Genomic DNA, 15,848 nt, shown 5'->3' with positions numbered 1-15,848 from the left:
GAGATCGAGTTGGAGTTCACGTCGTAGGCGCCGTAGACGTTGTTTTTGGTCTCCGGCGCGGCACGTTACCGCCAATCTCCGCTTGAGTCGCCCCCACATCCATTGCCTTCAACGCCTGCTCCATGAGTTCGTGCGGGGCCTGTCTGCGATCACGCGGCGCGGCCTTAGGGTGCAGCTCGACAACTCTCCCGTCCTGGTAAAGTCCCAACTTGTTTAGGATGGAGACAGGGAGATCCCGGCCAAATCGATCTGCAAGAAACAAAGTCAACAGTTAAGCAAAAGAAGTAAACCAAGGCTCAAATACAGAAGCATAAAAGCAAAGGAGGGCCTCATACCGACCCCACTCACCCCGGGCCGAGGGCCGGATGAGGCCGACGTGACAAAGCGGCTCGTCTTGAAGGACGATCTGCGTCGGAGGCATCCATCCCTTCGGCGTGCCATCCCTCTCAACCTCGAACAGGCTCATTGCCCGCACTTCGTCGTCTTTAAGATAGACCTTCTTGGCGTCCATCTTAATCTTATTACGGGAGACATATCTTTTATGCTCCCCCTGACTCTCACACCGCAAATCGACGCGGCGCCGGGAAGGACCGGGGGCGGTGGATAGTCCTCCGAACCTCGACATATACCCACCGCCCCTTCCGGTCTTTGCAGGATGTCACTGAGACGGTCACGTAACCCGGCTCGGGTCGCACGCCGTACCACCCCGTGCCGCCTAAGGTATCGCCGAAAATGATGGAGCCGGCGGAAAAGGTTCACCGTGGGGCATCCCCTTTAAAAAAGACAAAACCATACGGCCAATAATCGTCCTAATGGCCAACGGATGCGGTGTACACGGCGACATTCATGGCTTTGATTATGGTCGCGACGTGTTCATTAAGAGGAAAACGGAGCCCATACTCCAGATGTCTAATATATACGCCTATACGGACCTTCGGAGGGCAACAGATCGCTGATCACCCTCGGGGACAATAATTTATACCCCCGCCGAAGGAGTAATGGTCTTCAAAAAGTTCGGGCCGGAGACACTAGCGAACTTGCTCGTCCAAACACGATCGGGTTTAATCGAGCAGGCTTCGCCGTGCCACAAGTAATGCGGCCTCTCTGAGTCAGATTGGGTCTTTTCATCGTCATCAAAATCCTCCAAAAATTTCTCATCAATTTCAGGAGAAGGCGACTTGCGACCCCCGAACCCTACCGAGGTGACAACCAGTGGCTCTTGTTCATCAGGATGCGGCGGTTCGCCCCGGAGTCGAGGTACTAAGCGAGCATCAGCAGCAGACATGGTGGCAACAATTAATTAACAAATAAAAGTTGGGAAAGAATTTGTTTGTTTACCTTGAAAGAAAGTGTTACGCCGAGTAACGCTTCGAAAATTAGAGAGAGAAAACGCTTCGAAAACTAGAAAGAGGAAATTTTTTGAGAAAAAGAAGTTTGCAGGTCAAAATGAGGGGCATTCGCTCTATTTATGAGCAAAGCCCATTCAACGGACAATCGAGCAAAGCCCCGTAAGCGTCCACCAATCAAAGACTCAAGCCACGTGTCAAGCATGCACCCACGGAATGTCAATCGACATACAGTGACAAATCTTCTTTGACACGCTCCTTGGTATCTACTTGCTAACGGCCGGTGATCAACAAAGCTTGGCAAAGACCGCGGGGCAATCAAAAGCACACGGCATTCTCAACCTTGGTCTCGGCCAGCGCCATTTTCTTTTCCACATTCGATGTCCATTACACAACCATGTGGAGGGGGATATGGTAGCCCGAACGGGACCAAGCCGAGGAAGAAGTTCGACGCGCGAGAATACGCTCAACACGCATCGAAGGTCCATACCACGGCGCATGACTACGCCGGGGGCAAATTGATGGGGCATATTCGGCACCGCCGACCGAGTCAACATATTGAGCAAGGTCAAAGATAAATGACAAAGAAGTCAACATATTAACAACTTAAACCGACCAAGCCTCGCTCGGCTGTCACTGGGTCTCGGCTCAAGAACTAGCCGGCCGAGAGGCATATCCGCGTACTCACATCCGGTCCCTCGACATGGAGTCAACCAGCTGCGCCGCTTGTCATGGGTCCCTCGGCCGAGGGTAAGACAGTCTTTCCACCTGCTAGACACTTGGCCACTTGGCCACTACGTGACAAAAGGTGAAAGTCTATAAATACTCATCACCTCTCATTGAGAAACTAACTGAAATAATCTGGTATAAACCCCCTTATCTCTCTACAATATACTTTGCCAAGTTAACATACAACTTATCTCTCTAAGTTTACTGACTTGAGCGTCGGAGTGAGTACGCTCGGTACCAAGCCGAGCCCTCAGTTTGTTCATTTTTACAGGAGAGAGTGAAAGGAAGAGACAAGCAACGACATCATTCTACAAGCTTAAGTGGTCATAATCCTGCTCCGGAATTACACCCGGAACACATATAAAAAAGAACAAATTCTATCTATTGCTGTCCGGTGCTTTGAAGATGTAACAATCCAATTTGCAAATTTTTGTATATTCGACCTCCTAGCGCTCACACGTGGATAAGTCCTCACTCGCACTCTATTTAGACAAATGCCTGTATTGTGTGACCTCTCTTGCTCCCTTGTTTGTAATAAATTGGTGTAAATAATTGCCTCCCTTTTCGTCAAGACTCAAGACCTTTGATTTTGGGATCTATGCACTCTCATTTTTTTTCTTTCTGTATGCCATGATTAGTTCATTCTTTATAGCAGTCTCAGTTGTAAACCTTGTACTGCCTTATTATCTAATGTGGTTGGCTGCAGTTGAAAGATCTGATTATGCAACTGCTGGAGAAGCAGAGATTGAGTCATCATGAAGTGCAAGCATTTGCCACACCTAGAAGACTGGTGGTATGCCTCTGAAAGTCCTTTTTCATACGGAGTATTCCTCATTTTGATTCACTGATTTTTTCCGTCAATGTTGAGTTCACATCGTGCATTGAATGCAAGACATATCACGAGAAGCATGTGCTAGTTGGTCAATGCGTTGGTTTTATTTTATCAACTCACCCATGATTCATTCCTCCATTTTTTTCTATTTAGTCTATTTGGCGTTATTTTTTGTGACAGGAAACTTGAAAAATGGGGTTACATGGAAAAAATAGAGGGAGTAGTAGTTTAAAAGTTTTACGGTATCTCGGGATTCAAATAATGGTGAACGGCGAACTGTTTTTAAGAATTCATGAACCTTGTAGTAATAATTCATGAACCACCGTAGTTATGGATTTAATTTTACATCATACCTTAGATTAGGAATCCAATTGCCTAGCTTTCGTCCATTGTTAGTGACTCTGTGTATTATCCTAGCTGTAAACTTGGAGAAAAAGAAAAGATTAAAGAAGGATTAGTCTGCTTTGTTTGCATTTGCAGGTTTGTGTCAATGACCTTTGTGCCAGGCAAGTGGAGAAAGAGGTCGAGGTTCGTGGACCTCCAGTTTCGAAGGCATTTGACAACCAAGGAAATCCAACAAAGGTATTGCCTTGCTGTGTAATATTATTTTACTGATGATAATTTCTTATCAACTAATTGGGAGGGATTTAAGAGACAAAACATTGAACCATAGAAAAGTGAGAAATTGAAAAAAGAGTGAATTAAAAGTTGATAAAAATGAAGGGGCGAGATGGAGGGGGTAATGAAAAGGTAAGTGACTAAAGTGTGAGGCCAATAAAGGATTTTAGTAAATTTTCTAATTTCATTTAAATTTCTATAACAGTGTCATTTATGACCGCTATATCTTGTTTGATGTGTAATTCTCTTACTCTTCTATCTGTCCATTAAACTTGTGCGCTTACCTAATGCCCTAGACTAACCCTTTCCAGGCTCTTGAGGGGTTTTGCCGCAGATATAATATTTCTTCAGATGTGGTATATGAAAAAGTAGATGGTATGTATGCTGCTGTTCGTATGTATACTTATTTTCAATGCTCAAGAGTCAAGACATTGATTCTGCAAAGTAGTTGCTTGTCAATGCAATACTTGATATAATTTTCATTTCCGATCATTAAGAAAAAATCCCTGTGTACACACGACCCCCATCACCCCGCAATCGGTGAGAGCCGCTGAGGGATTGGGTTGATGATGTATTGAAATTTGTAATGAAGAAAGAAGACTTTTTGGTGTCACTGACTGATAATGAGCTTACTGCTAAGTTATTTTGTTGACTGAATTGCATTTTATTATTCAGGGAAGACCCCATATGTATATGCTCGTGTTATGGAGCCTTCTAGATTTTCTTTGGAGGTTAGTTGTGGACATCTGGGCTAATAATCATTTGGCCTATTCTAGTTCTTCTTCATTTTTCAAGCTAATGAAATTCTTTTGTGAACTTGGAAACTAATTGAATCAGTACCTAGGTCTTAGCTGAGGATCTGCCTGGTACCATTTCTAAGCTGGCATTCCCAAAGTCCATGCGTTGGAACTCACAGGTGCTTTACTTTGTTAATTTGGAATATTGAGTTTCACAATACATAACAATCCTGTTAAGCTATTTTATGATCTGCAAAGCTATAACCATGGCTTACATACTTAGATGCTTGTACAGTCTAATATGTTTCATTTAAAATGATATATTCCATGAGGTGAAGTTATTATTTCAGTCTGACCTAACTGTTGAGTATCATGTTTGAACTTCAGAGATACAAAGTACGAAGCACATGATGTTTTTAACTGTTTTTATTTTACTTCTTTTGATGAAATGAAAGTTTTTAACTGTTATTATAACTGTTCGACTAAAGTTCTGCGGGGCTTTCCAGAAGTTTGTAAATGCCGCAATTTTTTTGTTAATGTTCTACTACCTTGCGTACCTTGGTAAATCTCAGTCATCCCTTCAAGCTAATTGTACTCTGTTTGTTTTATTGCTACAGCTTAAGCATCTGTGTTAAGTGCTAACTGCTAAATATCCACTAGCTCATATTACCGTTTTTCTTTTCCCTTTCTAGTTAATTTAATCCAAAATAAGATAAGTCACAGCTTTTTGTCACTGGATTAGTATATCTAAATAGTATTAGATCTCAGTTTTGGTCACGGTACCGCTTATCGCGGCATAATATAGTTAAATGCGGTCAATATCGCTTCAAAACGCGGTAATGATGTTGCGGTAAACTCCAAAACCTTTATATCCGGCCAGTATTTAAAGCTATGACATTATTTATGATGTTAAAAAAGTTTTTATCATTGTTGTCAGAATCCCGATTCGATCCTATGATTCTACGATTTTACGATTTAAAAATGCTTGACCGATCCCGGATCCTACGATTCTATCATGTTTGCAGAATCTTACGATCCTATTTATTTTAAATTTTCTAGAGGTGGGATCATAATACGATTCTATTCCATAGTAAACATATTAAAATATATTTTTATATAATGACATCGTAAAACCCAAATTTTGTATAATTTGTAGAAATATGTTTACGAAATGATACTAAACTCATTAACTATCAATATTTTTTGTATAAATAAGTGTTTCGAACTTCAACTATATATTTTTACAAAATAGAAAACTATATTTAGTGAATTTGTAGAATCTTACGATTCTACGATCCGATTCTACCGATTCGATCCTACCCTCCCATCGAGTCAAAGTAGAATCTCGATCCTAACAACATTGGTTTTTATGCTGTATCATGAAAACATCCATCTCTATCACTAGGTCCATTTGAGAACTTAAGCGAGAAGTTTTCCACTAGTAGTAGTAATAGTACGAACACAATCTAGATGTCCTTTTGTGATCTTAAGCAGGAAGATCCTGTCTAATTAGAAATAGGAATGTGTTGACACTTGACTTATGAAGCTACTGTGTTACATGTCTTACCTTGGTCTGGAGTCTCTGGCCAAAATTTCATTTTTTCTTTTGAATGGGGAAGTGGTTTTTTTCGTGGGTTCCTCTTTGGTTGATTGTGTGCTTAATTCTTGTAGTAGCATCTACAAAAATGTTCTTGTTCATGATATGTTTGGGGCTTTTGATTCCTTGTGGACTTCTCTTTGCGAATGGTTATATGCTGGACAACTATCTTTATTCATATTTTTTTGAGACTCGAGGCGTTTTAATAAATATCAATTTTTATTTGACACTTGATATTTTTTGTCACATGTAGGTTTTGTTTAGCAGGCCTATTCGTTGGATTATGGCTCTTCAGGGTGACACTGTCATTCCATTTACTTTTGCTGGAGTTTTTAGGTGACTATGTTCTTCCCTGTATGTGTTCAGAAAGTTTCTCCTGTTCTTATCAGATAAAGCCTAAATTTGATCTGTATACTTTAAGTCAAAGAGAGACTTCAAATGAGCATGTTGACTTACTTTCTGTCATTGATTCTGTTCTCGACCAGCCAGAGATTTTAATTGAGCCCTGTGCTCTACAGTTCCATTGCAATCTGACAATCAACGTCGTTTTTGAATTCTTATAGAGCGACATTTACGCTCGATGAATTTCTCGACAGGACTTCTTATTACAAGTCATTTGAAAACAACTCCTCAGTGGGGTAATGCTGTTATTATCGTCGTTGTGATCTGTGATATTTGTCTTCTTGAACTTCCTGTGCTCAACTTCTCTACATAATGTAATTATGGGTATTAAGTATTGCCAACTTATATGGCACCACAGCATCACAAAAAGGATGATTTTTCTAACCTTGAGTTAAGTGTGTATTATGTGCCTTCTTTATTTGAATCAGGACTTGGCTATTCATAATATGTGCTAGATTTACATCGGTGTTATCAGATAAATGACATGCTATTACTATACATGTGACAACTTTGCTTCTTTCGATTTCTGGTACTTGCACATTTGTTTCTTCCACAGTTGACTTTACAGTTTTCCTATTTGCTCAATTGCCGTATAAATAACTGCATTATGTACATGCAAAATTGGTTAGATGATTGCAGCTTCAAGCTTCAATTTCTGAACTGTTGCAGCAGCCTCTTTTTTATTATTGAATATCTATCAATCTAATTTCATTTTTTATTGTCTCAGCGGAAATTTATCGCATGGACTCCGTAACAGTCCCTTCGCAACTGTCAAGGTATGCAGTTCAGCTGCTGGATACTTGTATGGGAACAAAGGAGATTTGAATTTTAAACAATTATATTTGCTCAAGTTCTGTAGTGCCAAAAAAACCGAAAATGTATTTGATCCCATGTAGAAGCTATTTGACTGATACCCCGATGTCACTTCAACTTGGTGTGTGTTCATGTTTATTTCTCATCTAATTTTTGGGTCCCATCATTCAGGTGGAAAGTGCTGAATCCTACACTGCTGTGTTAAAGGATGCTGGGATATCCGTAGATGTTGAGGTACTGCATAGTAAAACAAATCTGAAATAATATCATATTTGGACATGCCAATTGGTTTACTTTTTTGCGAAAAGCTGGCTTCTTACCTTCTTGTATATTTTGCTAATAAATTGTTTGTGACTTCAGGAGCGCAGGAAAATGATATTAGAACGTTCTAACGCTTTGGCTGAAAGCGTTAACGGGCAACTAATTTTGCCAAGTGGTTTATTAGATGAGGTGCTCTACCATCTTGTGTTGCTCCAAATATAGAAATATTTGGTTCTTTCTATGATTAATGAATAAAAAAACACTTTTTTTGGTATCCTGTTTAGGTTTTGAATCTAATTGAAGCTCCAATGCCTATACTTGGGAAGTTTGGCGAGTCTTTCTTAATGCTTCCAAAAGATCTGCTGACAATGGTAAACTTATTATTTATTGACGTTTCTGTATGGAACCATGTAAAATGCTTGCCATTATGGAACAAGGATAAGCTTAAATGGCTACGATTATGTATTGGTTCTAAATCAACCTTTTAAGCTCATCCAGTCTCAGTCAACCATTTCAACAATCTAGGGTATTACAACAAGTTCAGCATTTTAGAGGTGGATATGTTCTGAGATTTTGTATCTTTCATTGCTAACTCCATAAGGAGTTGACCCCGGCCATTATTTAATAGCTTTGCTCTTCCATTTGTACAGGTTATGCAGAAGCATCAAAAATACTTTGGGATTTCTGATAATGAGGGGAGATTGTTGCCATATTTTATTGCAGTAAGATACACATGCCTATGTTTACCCTTTGTGATCATCAGGCATGCTTTTGTGGTGTCTTTTCTATGAGGCGTATGAGTGCGTATCTAGTCACTAATGATTTTATGGTCTGAATAAGGTGGCAAATGGAGATATTAATGCTGATTTTGTGAGGAAAGGGAATGAGGCAGTTCTCAGGTTTACAAAACCTCATCACCTCAAATCCTGTGAATGAATCTGTTTACCCTTCAATTATATAAGAATGAAAAAGTTTCAATATCATTTTCTTGCAGAGCACGATATGAAGATGCAAAATTCTTCTACGAGACAGACACAAGAAAGAAACTTATAGAGTTTAGAGGTCAATTAAGTGGAATTCTCTTCCAAGTAAGTCGATGGATTTCTATTGTTCACATTTCAAAAGAAGTATTTTGAGCAATTTTCCCAAGTACCCCAAGCATAGCATTAAATATTGGTTTCGGTCGGGGTCTTACCTGCTGCAGCCTGATCTCGCTCAGTCACTCAATGCGGCAAATTTCGTCATTAAATGTTGTAAAATTTGGATGAAGGGATCTTCATAATCATTACAAAAAGGTCGCATATCAGTGTTGCGACCTTTGATTTAAAACCATGCCCCTGACTCCCTGAGGTTTGGGTAATCCTGAAATTATCCCCTCGTCCCAAAGGACTGGGAACTAGCTGATGGATGGCGAGTGCTAGCATTCTGGACCTGTGACTTAATGGTATTGAGTCTACGGACTTGAGGAAAAAAGTGGTGGAGTGGGGTTGGAGGACATTTTAAATTACTTCTGTAAATATTTACCGTGTTGAAACAATAAGTTTGACCCTCTAACCCTGCAACTTGGTGAAACACTAGGTTATGTCATTGTTGTTGTCATTTTTGTGTTCTTTTCTATTTCAATCTTTTCTCAGTTTCAAGGTGTCCCCCAGCCCCTCTTGCAGACATTTTAGTTATTTTTCATGAATTGTCAAATTGTGAATCACGGATGTTGAAGAAAGATAAATATTCTATATGTATATGCGGACATGGAAGTCTTCTGCCTGCTGTGTATAGATGGTGCTCCCAACAGGATTATACCAAACTTGTACGCTAGTGAGACATAATTTTTTTTTTCCCATTCTGTTTCCCTCTTGCTAGTTATTGCTTATATTTTTCTTTTTATCAGCCTCTTTGTGTTTCTAACACAAGGGTAAGGCTGCGTACATCCGACCCCCCCTTACCCCGCAATTTGCGGGAGCCATTGAGGCACTGGGGTAATGTTGTTGTTGTTGTTGTTGTATGAACAGGAGAAGCTTGGAACCATGCTGGACAAGATGAAACGCATTGAGATGATTGTTGAAAAACTAGCCTCTTCATTGGGTTTTAAAAAGGAGCAGCTTCAGACTGTTGGGGATGCTGCATCACTTGCCATGTCAGATCTTGCTACTGCTGTTGTGACCGAATTCACATCCCTGTCAGGAATAATGGCCCGCCATTATGCTCTTAGAGATGGATACTCGCAGCAGGTTTTAACTTTTGTATGCCACTACCTTTTTTTTTGCTATAGCATACACCTTTCCTTACCCCACTGTCGGCAGGAGCCACTGAGACATTCTGGGGTAACGTTGTTGGTCTTGTTGTCTTTCTTTGGTCAATTTTTTGTTCTCTTTTCACGAGAGGATGAGAGCATCTATCGGATGCCCTTTGTTGCCTTTATTGATCAGTACTATTTGTCAAAATGGCAGATTGCTGAGGCTTTATTTGAGATTACACTTCCTAGACATTCCGGGGACATACTTCCAAAGACCGATGCAGGCAATGTTCTCGCAATAGCTGACAGGTGTATAGCTATTTACATGAGCTTTCTGATATTTCAAATTGGTGTGGTAACATCTTATATTCTATTTGCTTCTTAGTTTAAAAACCAAGCCGGGCGCCCTTAGATGAAAGCTTTACATAGGCACTAGTTAGATTACCTCGGGGCACAATAGGCGCACCTTTAGCAAAAAACTTGGCTAATGAGGCACACTACTATGCAATTCCCACACCTTTTCTTCTAGTTCTTCTGTTCCGCCCTTTCCTTTGCTCCATTATACCCTGCTTTTTTTCTTCACATGGCATTGTTTAAACTAAAAAAGGTGTGTTGATGCACACATTTTTAATTGCAAAAATGGTGTGCAGCTCCTCTTTTGCATGAGCGCGTACTTTCACCTTGTCAACACAGCCCTCCCTCGTCGGCCTCGTCACCGTGAATCCGTGATGGATCTTGTGTCTATTAAACTAAGCTTTGTTTCTGTACTGCAGATTAGATAGCCTTGTTGGATTATTTGCGGCAGGTTGTCAGCCTAGTTCCTCCAATGACCCATTTGGTCTACGAAGGATATCTTATGGCCTTGTAAGATTGCAAATCCCGCTCTACTTCTAAGTGTCGTTGCATCAATGTAATGATATCTTTTTTTTTTCTCTCACTGAGTAATGAACAGGTACAACTGTTGGTCGACAATGATATAAACTTAGACTTAAGATGGGCGATGGAGCTCGCTGCTAAGATTCAACCCCTTGCAGTTGATTGCAATGTTCTAGATGATGTAAGCACATTCATTTACTTAAAAAGTTATTCTGTCGGTTCATCAGTTCATGATGCTTAGTGTTTGGCATATGCTGCTACATTAAAATTCTTAATTACAAAATTCAATGAATGTTATAGTTGTGAGGTGTGCCTTAAATTTCCATTATATGTGTAATCTTCTTTAGTTTGTATTTGGTCTCCTTTAAATTTTTCTTCTGACATTTCTGTGAAAATTTTGGATTATTACTGCAGGCACATCAATTTGTTACTAGGAGGCTGGAGCAATATCTGGTATGTATTCTATAAACAATGATAGCTTTTATCTTACTGCTATCAGCTAACTAAGAAATTTTATGGATAAATCACAGATCCCTTCCACCACGCTTGATACTTAAAACCCTGATCCCCAACAATAGAAAATAGGCATAGTTTGATCTGAACTTCTAAAACCACAAGTCCTTGACCTAGTTTGGAGTTAAGGCCTATGTAGAGCTGGTTAACTTCATCTTCCAGGATGCTTTTGCTATGCAAAATAGAGCTAGATTGGGCGTCATTCAGCTCAAAGTAACGAATTTTCATAAACTTATTTGTGTATTAGAGGAAGGCAGTCATCAATTAGAAAAACCTATCCATTGTCTTGGTTTGAGCTGGTATGCAGCTCATAGTCGCTTCGTCCTCTTCCTCTATAGTGTTGATTTATTATTAGTTGCTTGTTTAGTCAAGGCTTTTAACACTGATAAAAGAAACATTATTTCCCCTTCTTGCGGAGTATATAAGCAATATCCACATTCTTATCCTTATGCTGGGTCCAAATCTGGTGGCAGGTTGACAAGGGATTGAACCCAGAAGTTGTCCGATCTATCCTCTTGGAACGGGGTAATTGGCCATGTCTGGCAGCCAAATCTGCAGTGAAGGTGCGTTCCATCATAGTCGCTATTGTCGTGAAGCTTTTATTGGCTTAATCTCCTTTTAACAGATCAACTGCCCATGATCTCAATAAGAATGTATGTTTTAGGATTGAGATAGTAAAATCTATTTCTTGGCAATCTATAGAAGTTTTTGAGGATCCTGTTTGTGTAGTCATACTCTTCAGCATTCCTGACCTGATTTGACTTTTGTTAGACAAACTATCTTCCTCTTAATTATATGTAAAGACAATACTGCTCTACTCAAAGATAGAAAACTCACGTCTCAGATGGAAATGCTGTTCAAAGACGAGCTCCTACCAAAGATAATAGAAGCATATTCTAGGCCCACGAGGATTGTTCGAGGGAAGAACACTAATGTAAACACAGAGGTAATAACTATAACTCGAGTTGCTCGCATACTGACCAGTTTTTTTTTTTTTTTTTTTTTTTTATTTATTTATTTAGTATTATTAACTTTTTTCTTGTGAATAATATTTCATGGAGTAATCTATGTTACTCTGACTCGGCCACGAGTGTCAGATACGATTATTGTTAGCGAAGTTTTCAATTTTGGTCTAAAATGAAGTGTTTTGTCGTGTCGGACACGCAACATGTGACCAAATTGAAGTGTCGGAGTAACATGTTATTTTTAAGTCTTTTAATGTTAGGACGTTGCAGACTTCATGGAAATTTGCTTCATCTAACTGCCAATACCCCAATTTTGTTGCTACCCTTGGGTCGATTTGAAGTTGAGACTGTTGTAGCTAATATGTCATATATATCTTCTCTTAACTCTGTATCGAACTCAACTTTGCATAATCTTGTTCTTTCTGTGACAATAATGCAATCATTTCACAAGCATGGTTTACTGCTGTCAAAACCCTAATAGGTAAATGAAGTTGCTTTTGAGACCGAGGAGGAGAGAGCTTTGTGGAATGCGTTTTTGTCAGTTAACAGTAAAGTTCATCATGGTAATTCCCCCCCCTTATTTTTTCTGCAGATTACTTTCTTACTGGGTCATTTCCCATCGTTTTTTTTTTTTTTTTTATAAATCTTTATTTTAATACAGTCTTCACATGAAAAGTCATTACTGGAGTTGAATGAAAATTGAGTGTCTGAGCAAGTATATATTCCTTGAATGACATACTTTATCTTTGTCTGTTTTTTGAATTCGGAATTCTGAATTTTTCAACAGGAGTTGAAATAGATGATTTTGTTCAAGCGTCTTCAGAACTAGTACAACCTCTAGCTAATTTCTTCGATAATGTATTTGTAATGGTGGTATGCTTCTATTCTTATAACTCAAGGCTTCATATAAATATTCTTGTGTAATAAGCAAAAAAAGTTGACGACAAATAATTGCTTTTTCCAGGAAGATGAACAGATTAGGAAGAATCGGCTTGCGTTGCTTCAGAAAGTTGCAGACCTTCCAAAAGGAATTGCAGATCTTTCAGCATTACCAGGTTTTTAATTATATTCAATTAGCCATTGTACTAGACCACATTTTTGGTGAGAATTATAGCATTAATTAGTGAATAGGCCTGTAAACTTAATTTATGTACAGGAATAACAAAAAAGCCAAACTTAATAGATCCATTTTTTAACTAGTTGAGGCTTGAACACAATTTTGTTTTCGACTAAAAACACGAGATCGAACTCAAACCCTATTTAGTTAAAGAGTCCATATCAAATGGCCAATTGAGGGTTCTTTTGTATTCCATGCGCCCCTCGATAAATTTCTAGTTTAGTTTCTTTGGCTACTTTTTGGGTAGTACTCCCTATTTTGCAAACTGTACCATGTGTAGCCATGTAGGTCGTTTCTGGTGCGTGCTGTAATTTCGGTTATACCCCTGGTTTTAATGCCTAAATAAACTACTTATCGGAAGAAAATCATTTGCGGAAAGATATGGGTTACAAACCATAATAAACATTTCATGTGGTTACAACTTACACCCCACATAACAAATCCTCATATTTTCATTTTCATGTACTCCCTCCTTTCCCGGGCATTTGTTTACTTTTGATTTTGGCATAAAAACCAAGGAAATAGGAGGGGACCATTTGTAAATATAACTGTTGGGTGACAAGTGGATCAAGATGAGGTGGATGATCAAATAACTCGTAAATTATTCCTAAATTAGAAATGTAAACAAATGAGTGAGACACCCAAAAATAGAATAGGTAAAGAAATGACGGGAATGGAGGGAGTACTTCGTTATACACTTCTCTCTAATAATTGAGCAATGATTGCCAAAAAAATAACAATTTTCCTTGTTTAGTGCACACTGGTCCACTAACAACCCACTAATCTATTCCTCTTCTTGCTGCTTCTTTCAGACAAAGAAACTTTGGTCTTCATTTTTCCTCACATTTCCTATACCAAAGTAACCCACATTTACCTTCTCTTCTTTTTTCATCTTTATCCATGAAGACCCAGTGTCGGTCCCATGCAATTATCTTCCCCTTCATGGCTCAAGGCCACACTTTCCCTCTACTTGACTTAGCCAAGATTATGTCATTTCGAGGCGTAAAGGTGACCATCATCACTACACCGTCCAATGCTAAAGAAATTTCTGCTCATTTTGGCCCCGAATTCTCATCCACCATTTCGACTCATGTTATAGAATTTCCTGTAGTAGATGGTTTACCTCTAGGTTGTGAAAACACAAAAGAACTAACCTCAGACGATCAACGTATTCCATTCTTAAGAGCCACTTTGATGTTAAAACAACCATTTGAGAGTTATCTTAGAGATCTTTTAGAGAGGGGAGACCGTCCAATTTATGCAATATGTGACTATTTCGTGGGATGGGCGATCACCATCTTTGCTTCCTTTAACATCCCCGGAATACTCTTTAACGGTAAGGGAGTCTTATCGTCCAAGATTGGTCGTACTGTATTATTAAATGACGAATACATGAGGACTTTGATGAATGGCGAAAAGCTGGAAACTCTATCCGGATTAGTGTGTCCTTTCCCCTTGATACTCGACGATTTCCCTCTTTTTAAGAATATGAATACCCCCTCAATGAAGTTCTTCCAAGAAAATGGTGATGGTGGTGCTAATCGCACTTGTTGGGGAGTACTATGCAATAGTTTTGAAGAGCTCGAAGGCGAGTTTATAAGTGCTCTTGAGGATTCTTATGGAAGATCAAGTATTAAGGTCTGGTGTGTTGGGCCACTTTTACTATATGATGATCAAGAAGAGAATAAAACATCTCTTAATGGTCAGTTTAATTTGTAGCAAAGTTGGCTAGATGAGCAACATGAGAGAAAAGACGGTGTAAACTGTAATCTATGTGTCATTTGGGACACAATCCCAGATATCAAACCCCCAGATGGACGAGATTGCGCTGGGACTAGACTTGGCTGGTCACTCCTTCATCTGGGTCGTTCGCTCGAGTAGTTGGACACCACCAGAGGGATGGGAGGAAAGGGTGAAAGGTAGAGGGTTAGTGATAAGGGAGTGGGTGGATCAAAGGAGCATATTAGCCCATCCAGCAATCGAAGGGTTCTTAAGTCATTGCGGTTGGAACTCGGTGCTAGAGAGCTTATCTATGGGAGTACCCATATTGGCTTGGCCAATGGGTGCGGATCAACCCTTAAATGCCAAATTATTGGTCCATGTCTTGAATGTAGGGTTAGCCATGGATCTGAAACTCGACGAGGTACGAGAGGAGGGTGTGAGATATGGGTGTAAGGTCATTAGTAGTGGTGTAAAAGAGTTGATGGCCGAAGAGAGTGAAAGATTAGCTCGAAAGAGAGCTAATGAAATAGGATTAATGGCAAGAAATGCTGTAATGGAATATGGTTCATCTTCTAAGAAGTTGGATCAGATGATAAAGTCTTTACAGGAGTAATTGTTAAAATAATAATACAGTAATATGGTTTTAAGAGTTTAATCTATCAACATTTCGACCTATTTTTACGTGTTCTTACAATAATCTTGTTATTTCATCTGTCGAAATTATTTGTTTACCGAGTCTTATTCTTTGTGAGGGGAATTCTAATCAAAGGCAAACAATGATTGAGACGAAAGAGTATATTAGTGTTTTGGTTTCTTTTCTTTGGCTACTTTCGGTGCTAGTCTCTTGCAAACCTTACCTTGTGTAGGTTGTTTCTGGTGATTTACATACATGGCGAGAAACTTTTTTCGATTTTTTTTAATATTTTGTTTTTATTGATTTGTTTCTTGTACTCATGTTCTCTACATACGGAAGTTAAATTTGTTGATTAGGAATTACAGTTAGGTCGTGCGTATACACTGACCGCTAACTTAACGGGCTACCGTTAGTAGTTAGAGCATGCACATGTACATTAGTCGAGTCGATCGA

General features: G+C 39.3%; 1 protein-coding gene and 1 pseudogene across 1 annotated transcript in view; both read left to right on the top strand.

The window, feature by feature from the left end:
* LOC141633152 (glycine--tRNA ligase, chloroplastic/mitochondrial 2-like) overlaps window positions 1-13,139 on the top strand; it is a 43,253-nt gene extending 30,114 nt beyond the window's left edge. Inside the window, exons 14-36 of the mRNA XM_074445614.1 lie at window positions 2,782-2,868; window positions 3,388-3,489; window positions 3,837-3,900; window positions 4,201-4,256; window positions 4,370-4,441; window positions 6,113-6,195; window positions 6,989-7,037; window positions 7,246-7,308; window positions 7,435-7,524; window positions 7,620-7,706; window positions 7,986-8,057; window positions 8,176-8,234; window positions 8,330-8,423; window positions 9,345-9,563; window positions 9,783-9,877; window positions 10,342-10,432; window positions 10,521-10,625; window positions 10,859-10,897; window positions 11,431-11,520; window positions 11,802-11,903; window positions 12,404-12,485; window positions 12,710-12,795; window positions 12,887-13,139. Coding sequence (XP_074301715.1) covers window positions 2,782-2,868; window positions 3,388-3,489; window positions 3,837-3,900; window positions 4,201-4,256; window positions 4,370-4,441; window positions 6,113-6,195; window positions 6,989-7,037; window positions 7,246-7,308; window positions 7,435-7,524; window positions 7,620-7,706; window positions 7,986-8,057; window positions 8,176-8,234; window positions 8,330-8,423; window positions 9,345-9,563; window positions 9,783-9,877; window positions 10,342-10,432; window positions 10,521-10,625; window positions 10,859-10,897; window positions 11,431-11,520; window positions 11,802-11,903; window positions 12,404-12,485; window positions 12,710-12,795; window positions 12,887-12,985 — 1,986 coding nt within the window. The 3' untranslated portion in view covers window positions 12,986-13,139. The remainder of the gene's footprint in view (window positions 1-2,781; window positions 2,869-3,387; window positions 3,490-3,836; window positions 3,901-4,200; window positions 4,257-4,369; window positions 4,442-6,112; window positions 6,196-6,988; window positions 7,038-7,245; window positions 7,309-7,434; window positions 7,525-7,619; window positions 7,707-7,985; window positions 8,058-8,175; window positions 8,235-8,329; window positions 8,424-9,344; window positions 9,564-9,782; window positions 9,878-10,341; window positions 10,433-10,520; window positions 10,626-10,858; window positions 10,898-11,430; window positions 11,521-11,801; window positions 11,904-12,403; window positions 12,486-12,709; window positions 12,796-12,886) is intronic.
* Window positions 13,140-13,862: 723 nt separating this feature from the next.
* Window positions 13,863-15,449, top strand: LOC141633153 (UDP-glycosyltransferase 90A1-like; annotated as a pseudogene).
* The last annotated feature ends 399 nt before the right edge of the window (window positions 15,450-15,848 follow it).

Source organism: Silene latifolia, chromosome Y (genome assembly GCF_048544455.1).
Source record: "Silene latifolia isolate original U9 population chromosome Y, ASM4854445v1, whole genome shotgun sequence".
NCBI classification, from domain to species: Eukaryota; Viridiplantae; Streptophyta; class Magnoliopsida; order Caryophyllales; family Caryophyllaceae; genus Silene; species Silene latifolia.
Note: the sequence above shows the minus strand (reverse complement) of the source record. Positions and strands in the feature narration are given on the sequence as shown.